This window comes from Talpa europaea (assembly GCF_964194135.1).
Source record: "Talpa europaea genome assembly, chromosome: 1".
NCBI lineage: Eukaryota > Metazoa > Chordata > Mammalia > Eulipotyphla > Talpidae > Talpa > Talpa europaea.
Window position 1 is genome coordinate 56221081 of NC_140073.1, and position 16319 is coordinate 56237399.

A 16319-nucleotide genomic window follows, 5' to 3' on the forward strand; every position below is an offset into this window, starting at 1 on the left:
CGGAAACCTAGATAGACCCTTCCAGACCCACCTGGTGCGCACGAGGCAGGGGCGCGGGTGCCGGCGCCTCGGCGTTCCCCACAGGCCCCTCGCGTGGCAGCCGCCGTCCAACCCCCGCGGGAAACCGCGGCCAGAAACGCCTGGTTTCCTGCCCCCGGCCCCCGCAGCGTCAGCTCCGAGCTTCGGCTTCTCGCAACTGCTGCCCGGCAACTTGCTCGACGAAGTGTCGGGCCAAGGCCTCCCCCCTCGCGGGCCTTCTCCCCAGAGCGCGGGGATCGGCGCCGCCGCCAGGGCCGCGCCCGCAGGGGGCGTCCGCGCGGCACCCCGCGGAGAACGCTGAGGTGCCGTGGAGCGGCCTCGGGCAGGAACCATCCCTGCACCCGCAGAGGCCACAGTAGCCGCTGTCTGGCCCCAAGAGACGTTTGCTGACCTTTGCTCCAGGACGGAACTAGAACTAAGATGGCCCGGGGGTGACTCTACTAAATACCGAATTCTTGTCCAGCGTGGTTGTGGCCAAGTCGGGTAGTTTACACGCCCACCAGCAGCACCCGCAGCATTCCTGCCAGCAATTGTCAGTTTTCAGCATCTTCCCCTCGTTTCCCTGATTATGATAGGTCAAGCATACTTCAGAGGTTTTCACTTTACTCTTTGCGAAGTGATTGTTCAAACTTTGTCAAATTTTCTTGTGTTGTTTGCCTTTTTTCTTGTTATTCTAGCTGCATACTAATTACTCTTTTGCCAGTTATATTGCAAATACTCAGATCAGCTTATCTTTAAAGTATCTGATGAATGCAAATCAGTTTTCCTTACTATCAGTTTTCTCTTACATTTAGTGCTATTTCCAAGCTATATTTTTTTTAAGATTTATTTATTTATTTATACAAGAACCGGGGTACAGGCCAGATGCGCAGGTGAGAGGATTCACCAGAGACAGAGCGGAGAACAGAACAGACAGACTGCCCGAAATACACTGCTGAGGGGAGCAGCGGGCGAGACGGGGGAGGTCTGCTGTGCCATGTGGGTAGCTCCCCAGCCATCGGGGATTGAACCAGCGCTGCAGAGGCTGCAGAGAGCCTCACAGCGCGGCGCTAAAATGCCTGCGCCACCAGGGGCTAAAATGCCTGCGCCACCAAGCTACATATTTTTAAAGGTGATATTCTGTTATTTCCTAGCTCTGTATTTTGTCCCTTTCATGTTCTGGTTTCTGTATCACTTGCAAATTATTTTTTCGCTGTGGTGTATATGCATTGATTTTTCAGATTATGAATTCAATTTATAACTACTTGTTTTTAAAGTCATGGTTTTAAGACTTTTTATAAACACTCTTTTTCTATAGATACACATTATTGAAAAATTAATTTACTACTCAACATGGAAAATCATGAACCAGGTGATACTGCCAAAGAAAACTTAATTTTCATTATAGCCAGAAAAATTAACCAACTTCCAGAAGCAGACAGGTAAGATCCCTTCTTAAAAATATTTTATTTGCCAGGTGGGTTTTCATTAATTTATTACATCATATTATTTTGAGTATAAACAAAGTATCAGAAGGAAATGGTCTTTTGCCTTGATGCAAAAACTAAGGGCCAGAAAGATTAATAATCAGTTTGCTCTCAGTCACTGCAAGTGTTCACGTTTGGACATTCCTAATTGTATGATGGTGCAAATGTTTCCCATTTGGCTCAGCATATAGTCAAATGTGAGCATTTATGGACTCACACTAAGAAATGGACTCCAAATAACAAAACTTGAAAATAGCCCTTGTCGTCCTTCTCAATTCATTTCTATCACTGTGCTTACAGCCTGAGAGGCCCGTTACCCACACAGCTAGAAGAGGAGTGTCAGCAAAATGGGTACTGCTGAAAGACCTTTAAGGGGTCATTAAACAGAAAAGAGATCTAGAAAACACACCGATCTTATAAGACAACATGGAGTGAATTAGTTTACTTCTACGAAATGTTTAGACCTCGCTGGCAAGAAGGCCTCTCCAACTTAAAAATCTAAGACTAAAAGGGATGAAAAGGAGCCGGGGGGGGGGGGGGGGGGGGGGGGGGGGCCCCGCACAGATCCCAGAGGCCAAGGTATATGCTAGGCCACAGGACAGCAGCACTTTGTCATTCTGAGGAACCAAGAGTTACTGAAGTTCAAGGGAAGTGGGCATATTGGAGGAACGGGTTTTTTAAGCGTGGGATGTAGTGATCCAGCTGACCTTTCTAAAGAACACTCCACTTGCTTTTTGGAAATTAGGCTTAAGATAGGAGAAATGGGGAAGTACAGTAGGATAACGGGTATAGTAATCCTGGTGAGAGATGGTGGTGGATGGTGGGCTGAGATGAAGAAAAGGCTGGATTTAAAATACATTTTGGAGGTATAATCTTACTGTCTTAGCCAAATTCCACTCCCAATGCTACTTAATCATTTCAGCAAAGGAGAACATATTAACCAAGGGCAGTAGTGAGAACTTGGTGAAATTTCACAGGTTGTTTATCCCACACCCTCCCCACTGCCCCACAACACATATACATGCTGTTGGATGGTTTTCCTGAACAGAAAAGCCTTTCAAGCAAAACTGCAGGCCATGTTTCCAGGCCCGTACTAGTAGGGAGAGCCAGAATAGAATAGATGCTAACAGCAAATTTGCTATTCAGACTGTTGCACTGCTTGTTTATTTGGCAATTTTTTACTGTCTTTAACATTCATATGTAATTGTAATTTAGAAATTGTTTATGTAATATCGAAAAAATTATGGACAAAAATCTCGAGTATTGGTTCCATTTTGATGAAAATGTGGGTAGAACATTTCTCAGGATTATGAAGATAAAATTAATATTTTATAGAAAGTGCTCAAGTTCCCAGTTCCCTCAGCCTACACAAAAATACACATCTTTCATATTCATTTTCTGATGTTATTTGAAAGGTTCTCTAGATTATCACTATTCCCTAAATAGTATCTTGTATATCCTTTGTTTCTAAACTGCCTTTCCTCCTATACTGTAAACTTGAGAGGTTCCATCTCAAGTTTACATCTCTCTGATCTTCCAGTAGCAAACTGGAAAAAGTGAAGGTAGATTTGTCTTCAACACCAAGCTTGCTGCACATAGTGGGCGCTCGGTGACTGAATGACAAACACTATTTTGACTGTCAGTAAAACCTGACAAGTTTGAAAGGTTACTACCTTACACAATGTAGGAAACGCAACTAGAATTTCTATAGAAAATGACTTTAAGATGGGTGTTACCGCAGAAGTTACAGGAGTTGTGGTGTGGCTAGTGTGTCCAAATGAAAAGTAATGAGAAATTTAAGTAGTTGATACTTGTGTAGCAGATAGCAGGACAGATGGTTAAAAAAACTAAAAAAGGGCAGACTGAAGAGTTTGGAGTATTTTCATTACCCAGCAATACCTATTGGTATTGGTTTTTTCCAAAGCTGATAAATGCACAGGACATGAATTTTAAACTCAACCAGACATACCACTAAATTATCTGCGTTATCAGCATTTCAATAGGTTGCTGTAAAGCACCTACAATATGTATTCCTCAAATGTTAGTACTCCTTCAACCCCACCCACACCTCCAACCCAATGCCAAAGCTTCAGGGAAGTGCGAAAAGAAACATTAACTCTACACCTCATTGAATGCTTTCTATGCGTCAAGGTGCTAGAGAAGCCAAGAATATGTCCTATCTCACCTTCAAGTTGTTTACAGGCTAATGGGAAACCTGATGTGTAAATCACTATAATTATAAAATAGGATCATTTTATACCATGATGAGTTAGAGAGGTTAAGTATTAGATGTTGTAGATAGCAGAGAGGCATTCAAATCAAAATCACTCTTCAGAACTTCTCCCCTGCTGTATAGTTTGCGGGAACTTTTTATACTAATATCCTTTGCAAAATCACAAAATATATTTAGTAAGACCTGACTATTGTGTTTACATTCTCAAATCTTTTACAATAAAAATCTTGTAAAACATGATTTTAAAAGGTTCTATTTTATGTTAGAGGATAAATGTTTTATCCTATTGCTCCAAAAATCCTGATAAATTCTGTAACATGCCAGAATTGTTGGAGAGCTCACACACACCATAAAACCAAAGAAAACGTTACTGGTTTTTTCCCTCGCCCACTCAGGAATCTACTTGAACATGGGTCAACGTATGTTGGAATTAACGCAGCTCTCTGTGGACTAATAGCAAATAGTCTTTTCCGGCGTGTCTTACATGTGACACAGGCTCGTATAGCTTCTGGCTTACCGATGGCAGTGATCCCATTTCTGACAGCGGATTTTTCTTACAGAGGTTTTGTAAATTTACCTTTGAATACAGGTAAGTTCTATTTCACTATCATCGCAGAGTTTGCTTTCGTAATCTGTATGCCTTACACTAATCCTTAAGTATTTTATATATCAAATAGCTACACTGCTATAATATAGCCTCAGCACTTTGGTACGACTGAACTAGAATTTCTAGCCTCTTTGTAAGTGGCAATTTATTCATATTAGCATCACTTACAAAACAAGTAAAAAAGCATACCCAGCAGTTTTAAATATTTTCCTTTATCTCACTTCCACAGTGCTCAGAGTAAAAAATATATGAAATACTTATTTAAATGCTGACTGCATTAGGTTTTTAAAAACAAACAAAAAATTTCCTTAAAGGGAAAAAAAAAATCCTTATATTACTAACACTCTTTATGTAGTTAATAATTACCAAACATGGTTTCTTGATTTCTTGACAGCATATTGTGTGTGCTGAGTGCTTTGAGAATAGCTAATCACAAAAAAAAATTCTAATTAATGGTTTCAAAATAGTACTAGAGATTATGAGGAAGGAGACAGTCCATTGCTATCCCAAATTAAATGTTGTGTAAACTGTATGTGTATTATATTTTGCTTGACCATGTTCAGTATGAAAAGAAATTTTAGGATCCAGAGACCTACTACCCAATGAACTGAACAGGCTGAGTGAAAACAGCCATTTTTAATAAACAATTTGGAATTGAATAATTTTATAAAAATAAAGTGACATCAAACTATGTAAGATGACGTAGGAATTGTTTTAAAGTTTCTTAACAAAAATATTAGCTCTAGTTTGCTAGTATAAATGCAAAAAGCTAGAAGTACAAATCAATATGATTATATTCAAATGTAGAACATATTAAGAGAACTTTTCCTAAGATGGTTTTATGTTATTCCTGGCTGGCTAAGGCTCTGTATACATGCAGTTATTTATACCTTTTAACATGCACAATAGAATTGCATTTGCCATTATTACTGCCTGAAAATTTGAAACATAAAAGGGAACCTTGCGTTGTTTAAATCACGTTTGCTTGACTGTCATGACCCTTATTTCCACAACTTATTTTCTAGGTGACTTAAATTGTGAAACTTGTACCGTAACACGGGGAGGACTGGTTGGTCTTGCTTTGGGTGGTCTTTACCCTGTTTTCTTGGCTATTCCTGTGAATGGAGGCCTAGCAGCCAGGTAGGATTCTTTCTCATAATCACTGAGAAACTTTTATAAATGACTGCCTGGAAAATGTATAACTTTGAACTTCAAAGGATTTTCTATTTTTAAAGTCATAACTTTGAGCTAATAAAACTTTATACATAATCAAAAATTACTTCTCAAGAACTTGAAGAGTTCTAGAAATTTATTATACTGTGTCTCTTGGTATGTAGTTTAGGTTCTTAACTTCGTGTTTTGAATGCCAGCTACAAAGCTGCAAACGTGATGTCTGGCATGAAAGCTACTTTATAAACACCGTATTTTTAGTTTGAGCACTTCCACTAAAGGAAAACTCCATCAAAAAATGAGTAGCTAAAAGCCTGCTACTCTAAAATATCTTATTCTCAGATGAACTCTTGCATTAAATAGTCTATGCTCCGTGAACTGCTAGAGATAAAACGGAGAAAAAAAATTTTTGGGACTAAAAGACACTGAAGAGTATTACCACCTTAGTATTTAACATGAAAGTAGTTTCATGTTAAGACTTCTGGAATTAATATATAGTGTATTAAACTTGCTACTTGATAAAAAACTTCCTTTCTTGTGAACTGAATCCATGTTTTCTTACAGGTATAACTCAGCTCTGCTACCAGAGAAAGGAAACATCTTAAATTACTGGATTAGAATTTCTAAACCTGTCTTTAGAAAGATGCTGTTTCCCATTTTGCTTCAGACTGTGTTTACTGCATACCTTGGGTCTAGACAGTATAAATTACTTATAAAGGCTCTCCAGCTGCCTGAAACTGGTCTAGAAATTCAATGAGTGTTAAGCAAATGTGTATGCAAAAATAAAATTGTGCAATGAAGCTGTCTAATGTATGAATAAACACAGACTTGTAATTTGTATTACATGAGGTACAGTTTTGGGACCTATGACAAAAAGCTGCCCAGGGCAACAAATAGGGCTAACCTCTTAAACAAGAGTGTCATCTCTCTAATTCACCTTGTCTCTTCTACTTTGCTTGTTCCACTCCTTTACATAAAGCAATTTGGCCTATAACACAAACACGCGCGCGCACACAATAGCATACAACACTCTTCAATGGAGACCTCTTAAAAGAAGCCCAACAAGAATGAAAACTAACAGAAAAAAGTACATATATATTAAACAGCAAATGCTACACTTCATTTTCCCAACTCAGTTCCATAGGTATTAAGTCACAGAATTTTAGAGCACATTTAATTTAATCCAATTTTTCTCTAATATTATATAATGTATGTTCCTAATAATTTACTTTCAGAATGAAATTTAAATTTGATATAGTCTGCACTTCAAAATTTGATATAGTCTGCACTTCAAAAATTCCGTTTGATATAGTCTGCACTTCAAAACAATGTAAATGACTATTTTCAGTCTAGGCCATATATGGTATTATAAGACTGTCAGGGTACTGTCTGGCAGAGTACCAAGGTATCCAAATTCAAATATGTTAATATGGTGCTGGCAACTCCTATCAGTGAATTACCCACTGTGTCCCATCAAAGCAGTAGTTACTGTCACCACGTAATACTGATGCCTAATTTTTAGTTGTTCCATTACAACCAGCTGTACTGATAATGCTGTAGGAGCATCCATCAGTCACTTAAATATATAGGCCATTGGGAATCTTTTGCTGCCTGGCTTCACAGGCACTGAATACATTCACATTATAAGAAACTGCAGGAATTTAACAAGTTTTATATAATACCAACACAATAACCAAACAGTTTAGTGAATACGATGAATCTTTCTGGAGCGAAAAGGGCCTATCACCTATACCCCTCCACTTCTACCATCTACACAGTCCCAAAGAAGTCAGTACGATACAATGTCCATCTAGACCAGATAAAAGAATGCATTAACATTATCCAACAAAAATGAAAACAATCCAGAGTTTTTTGTTTAATACTTGTAATAAACTAGAAAATGTTTCAATTTAAGTAAAACATACTCCACAGAAAAACCACCTCCATCATGTAAAATACCATTATAGCCCTTTTACACCACTAGAGAAGTTTTAATGTATATAGAACTAGGATACCATTCAAGTATCAAGCAGTCAGAGAAAGCTAAAGCAGCCAAAACCTAACAGTCTACACACCCTGAATTGCAATTAACTGCCCACACATTTAATCATAATCAACTTTTTCAGAGAGAAACAGACAATTCAATGCATCTATTTTGAAAGGCTACCCTATATAATTAAGGGCTTTACATTACCTTTCATGGATTACTCAGCAAGGTCTGTCTATACTTCAGATTACTTTCATGTTCCAGAAAATATCAACTCATGCCTTATTACTGATACCCTGTTTGTTTTAATTCTACTTCACTAAATGTAATCCCACAGAATGTGTTCTTGATGTAAATAATTTCATATTCCTTAATGAAATATTGTAAATTCTCTTCTCCAATGGTTACAACTTTTAAAAGGTATGCAAAGAACTGTGTATCATTCCCATGAAAGACAAAAAGAGTGTAAATTTGCTCCAAAATTTAACTTAAGTCTGATGTATTTCTAGTAAGTCTTTCAAGGATGCCAGAGAATCTTTTCATATCTCCATTTCTGGAAAGTGAAATCAGTATAGAAGTAATTTGGGAACTTGAAAATGGCACTCTCTTTTCAGCAGATGCCAAATTTTTGACCGACATGGCTCCCACAATTACTTTGTTACCATCAGTCCAGTCAGTTAACAGGTTGTAGGAAAAGATTCGTTTTTTGCAGACACTGCTAAGCTGTTTAAAGAGAAGAGAGAAAAATTAATTTAGTGATTATAAAATGCACAAATATTTAAAATATTCTGAACACTTTGTCAGATATCAGGTGTGACTACATTTTAACAAATGTGAAATTTTTAGATATGTCTGGCCAACGAAGTGCAGAAACAGTTAAGTCAATACTTCGCTAGAAATAGGTCAATATGATGTGTTCTATCAATGTATGAATTCCTGTCACCATCAGAAAACAAATATTTAAAAGCTACGTCTTTAGTTCTGTATCACTCTGCCAGAGGCACAATATATAAAAAACAAGTTCCCCCCAATACTGAATTGTTCTCATTAATTACAGCAGAGTTAAGCCTGACAATTTCAAAAGAATACGGATTATAGTCCAGAAATCTCCTTTCTCCAGCTAATCACTCAGAACACAATTTTCTAAAAATAGTAAGACAACGGTTTCATATTAATATCTTTTTTAATTTACAAGTTGTGAATAGGACATTTTAAGATATTTACTACATACTGAAATAAACAGATCTGTTGTAAATTCAGAAACCCAAACATGTACAGCAAAATGTGCTTACACATAAGTGACCAAATTTACTTAAAACCCCTATCAGATAGGTCCTAAATACATGCAATACCATGTAAAAACAAGACCATGAAATTGATGTAAAAAATGACAAAATCATTGTTACCGAAATCAGGGAAAAAAAAAAAAAGAATGAAATGGAAACTAAGAAAAAACATTTAAAACATAAGGAACCTAACAAAGGAGCTTTTAAAATAAGCAAAACTAGTCTCCGTGTTCAGAAGTTCTTAATCAAGTATTTCTCCAAACTGCCATTTATAAAATGACATCCTAAAAATCTACACTTGCAATTTCAAAGCATCCCAATTCAGAAAGCTTTGACTACTGTTTCTCCCCAACCCCCAAATTCAAATAATGCAGGAAAAGCACTGATGTTAGGGAGAAAATATTCCAAGGGGATAGTATAATTTTTAGAAAAACACACTTACTGCTTCCAGAACCTTTTAAGACCCACAGTCAGCATTAACAACAATCATTTTTCCTATTTTCATCCATTATTTTCCAATGTCATGTTAGAGATGAATAAATTCTTTGAGCCCATAACTGAAAGATCAACAAACCTGGTTTTATTATGACACCATAAATTTGTCATTGGTACTGCACAAAATTATATACAAAGAAATATATACAAAATGTTCAAGTATTAATTAAATTTCAATTCAAGGCTTTTGCTTCAAAAACTACGTTTAACATATTCCATAAAGATAGCACAAATTAGTCGCTTCAAATAATTTTTCCCAACTACTTTTGGTTTATATATATATAGATATATATAATTCAGTAGGCACTAAAAATCCATGCAGCTGCATTGTGAGGGGCTTGCTCCTGCACGTATAAGCAGGTTCATCACTCCTGGTTGAGTTTGGCTACTACCCATTCATGCTCAAGTGCAGTAGATGATTTTACAAAATATGCTGTGATGCACTGGAAACCAGAGACCAAGTTAAGTCTCAAATTGGATTATGTGGCAACAAAACAGTTACAAGTTGTTCAAGAACAAGGATTCCATTTTCATAAGCAAATAACAACAAAATAAAACATGTTACGGGTAAGATAATGTACATCTTTGGACTGCTGGAAATATTTTTTAATTAGGAACATTTTAAAGTAAAAGATAGCAGAAGCCCTGGTATTACCTCTTTTCCTCATTTCTTATACTACCTTTTAAAATAAAGCAGGAAATGTGGCCAGCAGCTGGTCCCGTCTCTTCTGCCCCAACAGCTGTATCCACTTTAGCACAAAGAAAAACAAGGATGCTAAATATGTATATACTTTATCAAACAGTGATGTTTCACAAAGAATTTCATCATGCTTCACACTGAAGAACACCGGTAACTCGAGTTATACACCCGGATGATGGGAAATACAGAGAAGAATTTTTCAAGGGAAGACTATGTCCCATCTTTGGGAAGAATGTCAATCGTGTTATTAAGTTAGTGAGAATCGCTCAATTTTAACATTTCTGTTTGAAACAGGACAAATATCTTTGAAATATGAGTAAGATTCTTTGTGAAGCCTCACTTTACACGTTTTCATTCACATTTCACAACCTTCAATATTTAATCATACAAAATTTAACCTAGAATTTTAATACAACAAAAATAAAGGCGTTCAACAATTGATTCATACTCAGTGATAGGATAATCACTGTGCTGGTCCCCATAAAAACATTTCATTAACCATTTCATTCTTCCTTCAATGAACTAACACAGGAGTCTGACAGGCATTTTAATTTCCAACTTCTCTACTAATGAGATAATAAAGTATGTTCATCTAGGAAGATTATTTTTCTAGGTCTCTACTGAAAACTAAAAGGCATTGTTGAATACCTAATGAGATCTGTCATCTCCAGCAAAACAACTATCCCATTTGTGCATGCCCCAAACACTTCTCGTCAACCTCTGAAAAGTTGCTCTGAAATTGGAATTCCAGTTTGCACCTTGTACAACTCGGAACTTCCATTCAACTTCACCTGTTTCACTGTCTCCAAACTGCATCTCTATTAGCAGCTGTCAGTGTACAGTTGGAACCGATGTCATCCAAGGCCTTGTCCACACTGGGGACAGAAGAGCTAGGTACACACGCAAGTCTGAACAAGGGGACACGGTAACAGCTGTTTCAGCCAGAGAAACATCTGAAATACAGTATCGACCAGCACAAGTCTGTTTCCAGGGTGGACAGGGCCCAAATCAGATTCCCCTCCCGCCTTCCGAAAAAGAAACCCACACACACACACACACAGATTGAGATGGTGCCCATTAAAGTGGACTAAGCAGCAGAGCATGAGCGTTACGTGAAGAGATGGGTCCTTACCAGGAGGTGAGGCGGGCACGACTGTTCTGTAACCCCTACAACGGAGCCTGGCAGGAAGGAAATCACCTAAAAAAGAAACTGTCAGAGAGATTTAATAGTCACATGTCATCATCAGGAGCGGGGTACAGTGTCACATTCATGCTTTTAGCTAAAGACGTAAAGATGCAATATTACGTTTTTCCTCCTCTGAGCCTTGGCCGGCGAGGGTCCCGCCCGGGGGGGCGGCAGGTGCCGGGCGCCGCGGCGCGGGGGATGGGGTCCCGCGCCTACATTTTGAGGGCGGCCGCGCGCCGGGCGCAGGCCGCGCAGAACTCCACGGACACGGCGTCCCTGTCCACGTGCAGGCACACGCCGCCCGCCGCGTCGTCGTCCTCGGGCGGGTCCGGCCGCTTCCCCGCGGGCAGCGCGTAGTCGTGGTCGCCGGCGGGCGCGTCCCCGAAGAGCGAGGTGCCAAGGCGCAGCCCCCCGCCGCTCAGCCGGCTCAGCAGGCGCGCCAGGCCCGTCTCGTTGGCCAGCACGGCGCGCAGGTAGCGCCGCTCCTCCTGCAGCGCCTGCACGCGCCGGCCCAGCTCGCGGTTCTCGGCCCGCAGGTCCTGGTTCTCGGCCGCCAGCGCGCGCACGCGGCCCTCCAGCCCCGACACGTACTCCTTCTTCCGCAGCCGGTTCAGCCGCGCCGCCGCCGCCGCCGCCTTGCGCGGGCTCCGCGCCGCCGCCGGGCTGGGGTCGCCGCCGCCGCCGGGCGCCTTCCGCCGCCGCCGCTCGCCGCCGCCGCCGCCGCCGGAGAGCAGCCGCTGCAGCAGGTCGGAGAAGCGCTGCACCTCGGCGGCCGCGGCCTCGGCGTCATCGTCCGCGCGCCACGCGCCGCCGCCCTCCGCGCCGCCGCCCGACGCCGGGGCCGCGGGCGAGCCGAGCCCGGGCCCCAGCGGCCAGTCCGGCTGCCGCGGGTCCAGCAGGTCCGCCAGCTCCAGCCCCGCCAGGAAGTCCATGTCCTCGGCGCCCGCGCCCGCCGCGCCCGCCTGCTCCTCCATGGCCCCGGGCGACGGCGCGCGCGCGGCCGCGCCGCCCCTTCCGGCCTCCCGCTCGCCCTCGGCGCCGCGCGGCGGCGGCCGGCCCGGGGGCGCGGGGGCGGCGGCCGCGCGCCGCGAGCAGGGGGCGGCCGGCGCGGGGCTCTCGCTGCGGGCCGGGGAGCCGCCGCCCGACGCCGCCAGCAGCTGGGTCAGGCTGTGCCGCATGAGCCGCAGGGCCCGCCGGGCTCCGCGCACGCCGGGCCTCGCGGGCGGGCGGCCGCCGGGGCGAAGGGCAGCGCCCGGGCCGCGTCGCCTCCCGCCCGGCTCGGCGGGCCGACCCCCCGCGCCGAGGCGGGGGGAGCAGGGACGCGAGGCCGGCGCCGCGAGGCCCGGAGACGACTCGGCCGCGCCGCCCAGACAACGGCCGGGCCGGAAGTCTGTCGGGCTCGCCGCGGCCCCGCACACGGCGTTCGCGCTCCCCCTGGTCTAGTATCGCGAGAGTTCAGCGAACGGGCGTGGCTTTGTTCTGCGGCTCGGTGACGGGAATCGGCGACCCAGGCGGAAGCGCGAAGTCCGGCGAGTGGGGCGTTGTTGGCCTCCTCGCCCCGCCCCGCCCCGCCCCTTCCTCTTCGCCCCGCCGCCTCGCCCCGCCCCGCCGCCTCGCCCCGCCCCGCCGCCTCGCCCCGCCCCGCCCGCCGCGCCTAGGAAGCCCTTTGCTTTGAAGTGGGTCGTTTGCTGCTGAAGGCCTGACTAACCTTAGAAGTTACCCTGATCTGTTTGGTTTTTAAAACTGGTGATTTTGGGGGGCCTCCCTGGTGGCGCAGGCGGTTGAGCGCTGGGCTGTGGAGCTGCCCGCAGTCTCTGTAGCACCGGTTCGACCCCGGCCGGCCAGGGAGCTACCTACATGGCGCGGCAGACCTCTCCTGTCTCTTCCGCTGCTCCCTTAAGCAGTGGATTTCAGTAGATTCACCTGTTCTTCTCCCCACTCTGTTTCTGGGGAATCCTCTCACCCCTGCACCGCTGGCCTATACCCCAGCTCTTGTATGCATAAATAAATATTTTTAAAAAATAAAACTGATGATCTTGTCACGCAAACATTCACAGACCATCAGAGAAAAGAGGAGGAAATGAGCAAGCTGCTCACGGGTGACTTAGTTTTCTTTTCAAGTTCTTATTATAAAAATTTCCAAAATATACGAAAAAAATTTACAAAATCCATTCTACATTCAACAATACTACATAGTACCCGGATGACTGAGCGATTTGACAACTAACATTTTGCCATGGGTTTTAGTCTTTAAAAAATATTTAATAGCTCAATTAAATTCTTCATAGTAAAAACGTTCTCCCAGTTGGTGGTGCTTCTCTTTGTTTTGGTTACTGTCTCTCTTGCTGTGCAGAAGCTCTTTAATTTGATGTAGTCCCAGCTGTTTATCTTTGCCTTCACTATCACTGCTTTGGGCGATGTGTCTGTAAAGATGTCTTTGAGGTGCATATCATGGAGTGTTTCGCCTATATTTCTTTCTATATATTTTATGGTTTCAGGTCTTATGTCTACTTCTTTAATCCATTTTGAGTTGGTTTTTGTGCATGGAGTGAGGTAGTGGTCAAGCTTCATTCTTTTGCATATAGCGACCCGGTTTTCCCAGCACCATTTATTGAACAAATTTTCTTTGCTCCAGTGCATATTCTTTGCCCCTTTGTCAAAGATTAGTTGACCATAAATCTGTGAGTTTATTTCTGGATTTTCTATTCGGTTCCATTGGTCTGTGTGTCTGTTCTTGTTCCAATACCATGCAGTTTTTATTATTATGGCTTCGTAGTATAGTTTGAAATCTGGGAGAATGATGCCTCCATTGCCTTCTTTCTTTTCAGGAGGGTTTTGGCTATTCAGGGTTCTTGGTGGCTCCATATTATCATGCTCAGCAAAATAAGCCAGAAAGAAAAAGGAAAATACCAGATGGTCTCACTCATAGCAGGAATTTAGAAAACCTAAATAAAAGCCCAGGAAAAAGACTAATTATAATAAGGTAAAAATCAAAATCAACAAGCAACTATAAACCAGAGACATACTACAGGGGAGGGAGGAGAGATTAGGGTCAAAATAAAGGTGGTGGGAATTGTATGGGGAATATAACCAAAATGAAAATGCATACATTGTGCAAAAATGAAAAAGTATGTAAAAAATATATAAAATAAAATAAAAATTTCTTCGTAGTAAATGGATGTAGTGCCAGGACAGGGACAGAGCAGGTTCATCTGTGATTGGAGCAGACCAGGTGGTTAAAGGAGAGTCCTGGAGCCCTTGGTGCCTTTCTCAGGCTTTTATTGACCTTTTACACTTAGTGCAGCAACCAGGTACACTCTGTACTCTTTGGTGCTCTGTCTCCCCTTCTCCTGTTCTTTCTCCTGCCTCTGCTTCTCTCAGGGAACATAATACCGCAGCCATGGCCACAAGAATAAATAACACCATTGAAAATAACAATGTAGCAAAATGCTGGTGCCCACCATCAGGCGTGTAATCCTAAAGGCAGAAGGGCAGAAATGCCTGAAAATCATTTGCTCTACAATGTGGAACAGCAGTTTGTGAGGGGATTCCACTTGTGAGAGGTAGCTCTGGAGCTGAGGAGTAGCTTTGACTTTTGGCAGAATTTCCAAGTCCACAGCTTTCTGATCACACCCGAGCTGCTCTGTAATCTGTTTCGCCTTCTGTGTTTCAAAGATCTCACCTTCCTGGTGTCAGGGCTTATGCAGCTTCTTTTTGAAGTAAGCATCAGTGAGGTGTTTGGGGATAATAACACCATTGATAACCAATTTTGGAGGAGGTTGTGATGACAAATTTCTGGTGTGGACTGCCTGGGGGAACTCCACTGAGGGCCAGTCACAATGTTAGGAGGAAAGGATGTCCTGAGCAAACTCCATACAGGCTTTGAGGGCTGCACCCCCACGCCATCAAGACACTGGGAACTATAAATCCCATGATCACCAAAGGGAAGGTTGTGAGGACCTCAGGGCGGAGTAAAGCAGCCATGTTCTCTGTTTGAGTATTTAACCAGCCATGTTGGCTGGGAGGTGTCACTCTCTTGGCCTCGTGGTGCACTCGGCTTTTTCACCAGCTCCACAGGCCTTTGGGATTCCAGGTCAGCAGAACAGAAAGGATGCATTTATGAACTTATCTCCCTCTTTTTCTCCCTGGGTTACTCATTTCCCCTTCCCTTGTAAATAAACCTTTCATCAACCTTTTGTGTGTGTCTGCAGTTTAGCATTAATAAGTCCCCTTTAAGTGTGCAGGTAGACCCACAGTCAGGCAGACCATTTTATATTGGGATTGCTCCGTAACAACAAGTAGCAAGCCACTGCCAGCTGAATCAAGAAGACTATCCTCTTGCCTCTGTGTTGCTGTTAGGGTGATCAGAATGGTCCCAGGAGTAATGCTACCTTGCAGTTCTCTCACATGCTGATTAAAGGGTTATTTTCCCTGTGGTTCAACAGCTTTGAGGTATATCTGAAACCTGAGACTCCCCTTGGGACTCCAGGCACTGCTTGCAGGCTGTGCAAGTGGCAACAGGTGGTGGGTATTTTACCACCTGCCACCAGTGACCCCACTGGGGTTCAGGTTGCTGGCCTTTGCCAACAGTGATGGGTGATGGAAGTGGTTCCCCTACCATGACAATCCAGGGCATGCTGCCTCTGTAGCCCTATGGGGCTAGCCCCAACATAGGTGGGGGACCCTGAGAAGGGGAGAGAAGCGAGCTTGGAACGCTGGCACACCTGTGCTGGCTGGACTCTCAGGCCCTGGACTTACTTAGCTGCACTCCTGCATTCTGAGACTAGTTCGCTGGCATTTACTGGACTTACTTGCTTGGACTGGACAGTTGCACACTTGGACTGGATGCTCTCAGAAGCATCCAGCAGCCAACCTCTGAAGGAATAAGAGAAGCCGAAAGCTTTACAGAGAGGCCAAAGAGTTTCACAGAAGCTGAGCTGGCTGCATCTGCCTCTGGCCTGCCTTTGACATCACCTGAAAGGAGCACCAGGCCTCAGAAAGTTGTCGTGGGCCAACATCTCACAAAGAACTGTAATGGTAGTGACCAGCACTACTGGCCAATGCTGTCCGTACTGTTGATGGGTGACTGACACTTTGTGTACGGGTCACCTTTTGCGAGCTGTTGATTGTCAGGCGGTATCACCTTCCAG

At 43.4% G+C, this 16319-nt stretch overlaps 2 protein-coding genes across 2 annotated transcripts; one reads left to right on the forward strand and one right to left on the reverse strand.

Moving 5' to 3' along the window:
• Window positions 1-1371: 1371 nt before the first annotated feature.
• Window positions 1372-6407, forward strand: TMEM126A (transmembrane protein 126A; the record flags this gene model as incomplete). Its single annotated transcript, XM_084237379.1, has 4 exons — window positions 1372-1460; window positions 4134-4327; window positions 5371-5485; window positions 6080-6407. The coding sequence occupies 4 exons, from the start codon at window positions 1372-1374 to the stop codon at window positions 6270-6272; spliced, it is 591 nt and encodes a 196-aa protein (XP_084093505.1). The 3' UTR covers window positions 6273-6407.
• Window positions 6408-11381: 4974 nt separating this feature from the next.
• On the reverse strand, window positions 11382-12347 carry CREBZF (CREB/ATF bZIP transcription factor; the record flags this gene model as incomplete). The annotated part of the gene is made up of 1 exon (XM_084242863.1): window positions 11382-12347. One exon carries the CDS (start codon window positions 12345-12347, stop codon window positions 11382-11384), a length of 966 nt encoding a protein of 321 aa, XP_084098989.1.
• Between the last annotated feature and the right edge of the window lie 3972 nt (window positions 12348-16319).